The sequence below is a fragment of the Cyprinodon variegatus genome, unplaced genomic scaffold, assembly GCF_000732505.1.
Source record: "Cyprinodon variegatus isolate N-32 unplaced genomic scaffold, C_variegatus-1.0 Scaffold933, whole genome shotgun sequence".
NCBI lineage: Eukaryota > Metazoa > Chordata > Actinopteri > Cyprinodontiformes > Cyprinodontidae > Cyprinodon > Cyprinodon variegatus.
This window is the reverse complement of record NW_015151386.1, coordinates 3,104-5,020: the sequence shown is the minus strand read 5'-3', so window position 1 is coordinate 5,020 and position 1,917 is coordinate 3,104. Positions and strand designations below refer to the sequence as shown.

The window sequence follows — 1,917 nt, the reverse complement described above, 5'->3', positions numbered from 1 at the left end:
ATATTGTTAAAACACTTTACAAGATTTTATTGTTTATATTTTAACTCTTCCCTATTATGTTATTCTTATACATTTTTCTAAGGTCCTCATTTGTGTGACCATTTTCAATAATCTTTCTGCTGCTGTAAATTTGCCCATTGTGGGACAATAAAGGGATTTTCTATTTTACTCTATTCAAGGGGTAGAAAGATATAAGTAAATCTAAACAATGTATGTATAAAAATATATCTGCAAAATCTCTATTATTCAACAACAAAAATTCTGAGTTAAGCAAATATATTAGATATAGATATATTAGAACCTTAAATTCCAGCCAAACCCATTTACACAGTAACAGATAAAAACCTTTAGATAGATCAAACATTACCGCCACATATCTGACTCAATAACCATTAAAACAACTATTTTCATTCATTTCAGACGGAACTATTCACTGACTGGATTATATTAAACTGAACTTCCAATTTTCACCACTGTTCGGCGCCAAGTAACCTTTCCTCTGATCACGAAGGAGCCGGTTTGCCTGGTCTCCTAATGAATCCTGGGATATCCGGGGCTATGGGGAATACATCAGACCCGTCCTTAAAATCGGGCAAAAAGAAGGACGCATTTTAAGGCCGCATAACGAGGACTCTTGGAATCCTACCAGACCTTGATCCTGAGCTATGATGTAATCATCCTTCAAATCTGGCCTTCTAAGGACGCAGCCCATATATTGGGACAGGGCCCATCTTGTCCCTTAGATCAGCTGACCAGTTGTTACTAATGGTGCTAAAGACAAAAAGTTAGCTCAGTGGAAACTGTTTCTTCTATTTTAGGCTCAAAGCTGTGGAACGACCTTTCCTTGGCCTTTAGACAGGCCTCCAGACTTTCTGATTTGAAAACTTTTCTAAAGACCCATTTCTTTTTGTTGGCTTTTACCACAATCTAGTATATAGACTTTTGTCTTACTGTTTTTTTTATTTATTTCATTTTTCCTTTTTGTTTTATTATTACTTTTATCCACCACTTTATTTATTTTTTAAAAATTGATTATTTGTATTTTATGATTGTGTATAGCACTTGCTTTATTCCTAATAAGGAGGAAAAATAATGTTTGAGACATGATACTTTATGTATTGATAAATGGATTCAGTGGGACAACATGTAGAAAGGATTTTTAACAAGAGAAAATAATTCTCCTCCTTCCTGACTGATTGAGGAGCCTGATTGCTAATTGGCATCATCTGAGAGAGCTCCAGGTGGCGGAGGTACATAACAGCAGCTGGCTGCTCTTTCTGCTCACAGGCAGACAAGTTGGAAACCAGCTCTACAATGGGTAAGGCCCTCAGCTTGAATATCTGTGTTCAATCTGTTTAACTTAAAGGAATAGCATCACTGCTGTTTTTGGACTAAGATTTTTTTGTTTCCATCTTTATTGTAGCAGCAAAGAAGGTGCTGATCGTTTATGCTCACCAGAGTTCTGGATCATTCAACGCTGCAGCCAAAGACGCTGCTGTGGAGGTTCTGTCTGCTCATGGCTGCGCAGTGGAAGTCTCTGACCTGTATGCCATGAGCTTCAAAGCCACTGCTACAGCGCAGGACATCAAGGGTATGAAACGGGCAGATTTAAATGTGCGTGGCCTGGAGGCGGCTTTATCAGCTCTACAATCTCCTCCTTTCACAGGAGAAGTGAAGAATGCTGAGAACTTCAGTTACTTGGAGGAGGCTAAACTTGCATGGGAGCAGGGCAAACTGTCAGATGACATCACCAGGGAGCAGTCTAAACTCACAGAGGCAGACCTCATCATTTTTCAGGTATTAAATGGTGGTTTTGCTTATTGGTGGCTGGCTTAATGTCTGCTGTGCTAATGCTAACCCATCCTTCAGTTCCCCATGTACTGGTTCAGTGTTCCTGCCATCCTGAAGGGCTGGATT

The 1,917-nt window shown here is 39.2% G+C and overlaps 1 protein-coding gene across 1 annotated transcript; it reads left to right on the top strand.

The window, feature by feature from the left end:
- Window positions 1–1,314: 1,314 nt before the first annotated feature.
- On the top strand, window positions 1,315–1,911 carry LOC107100057 (ribosyldihydronicotinamide dehydrogenase [quinone]-like; the record flags this gene model as incomplete). The annotated part of the gene is made up of 4 exons (XM_015398413.1): window positions 1,315–1,318; window positions 1,424–1,591; window positions 1,667–1,797; window positions 1,870–1,911. Coding segments are annotated over exons 1-4 (345 nt in total), but the record flags the coding sequence as incomplete, so codon positions are not given.
- Between the last annotated feature and the right edge of the window lie 6 nt (window positions 1,912–1,917).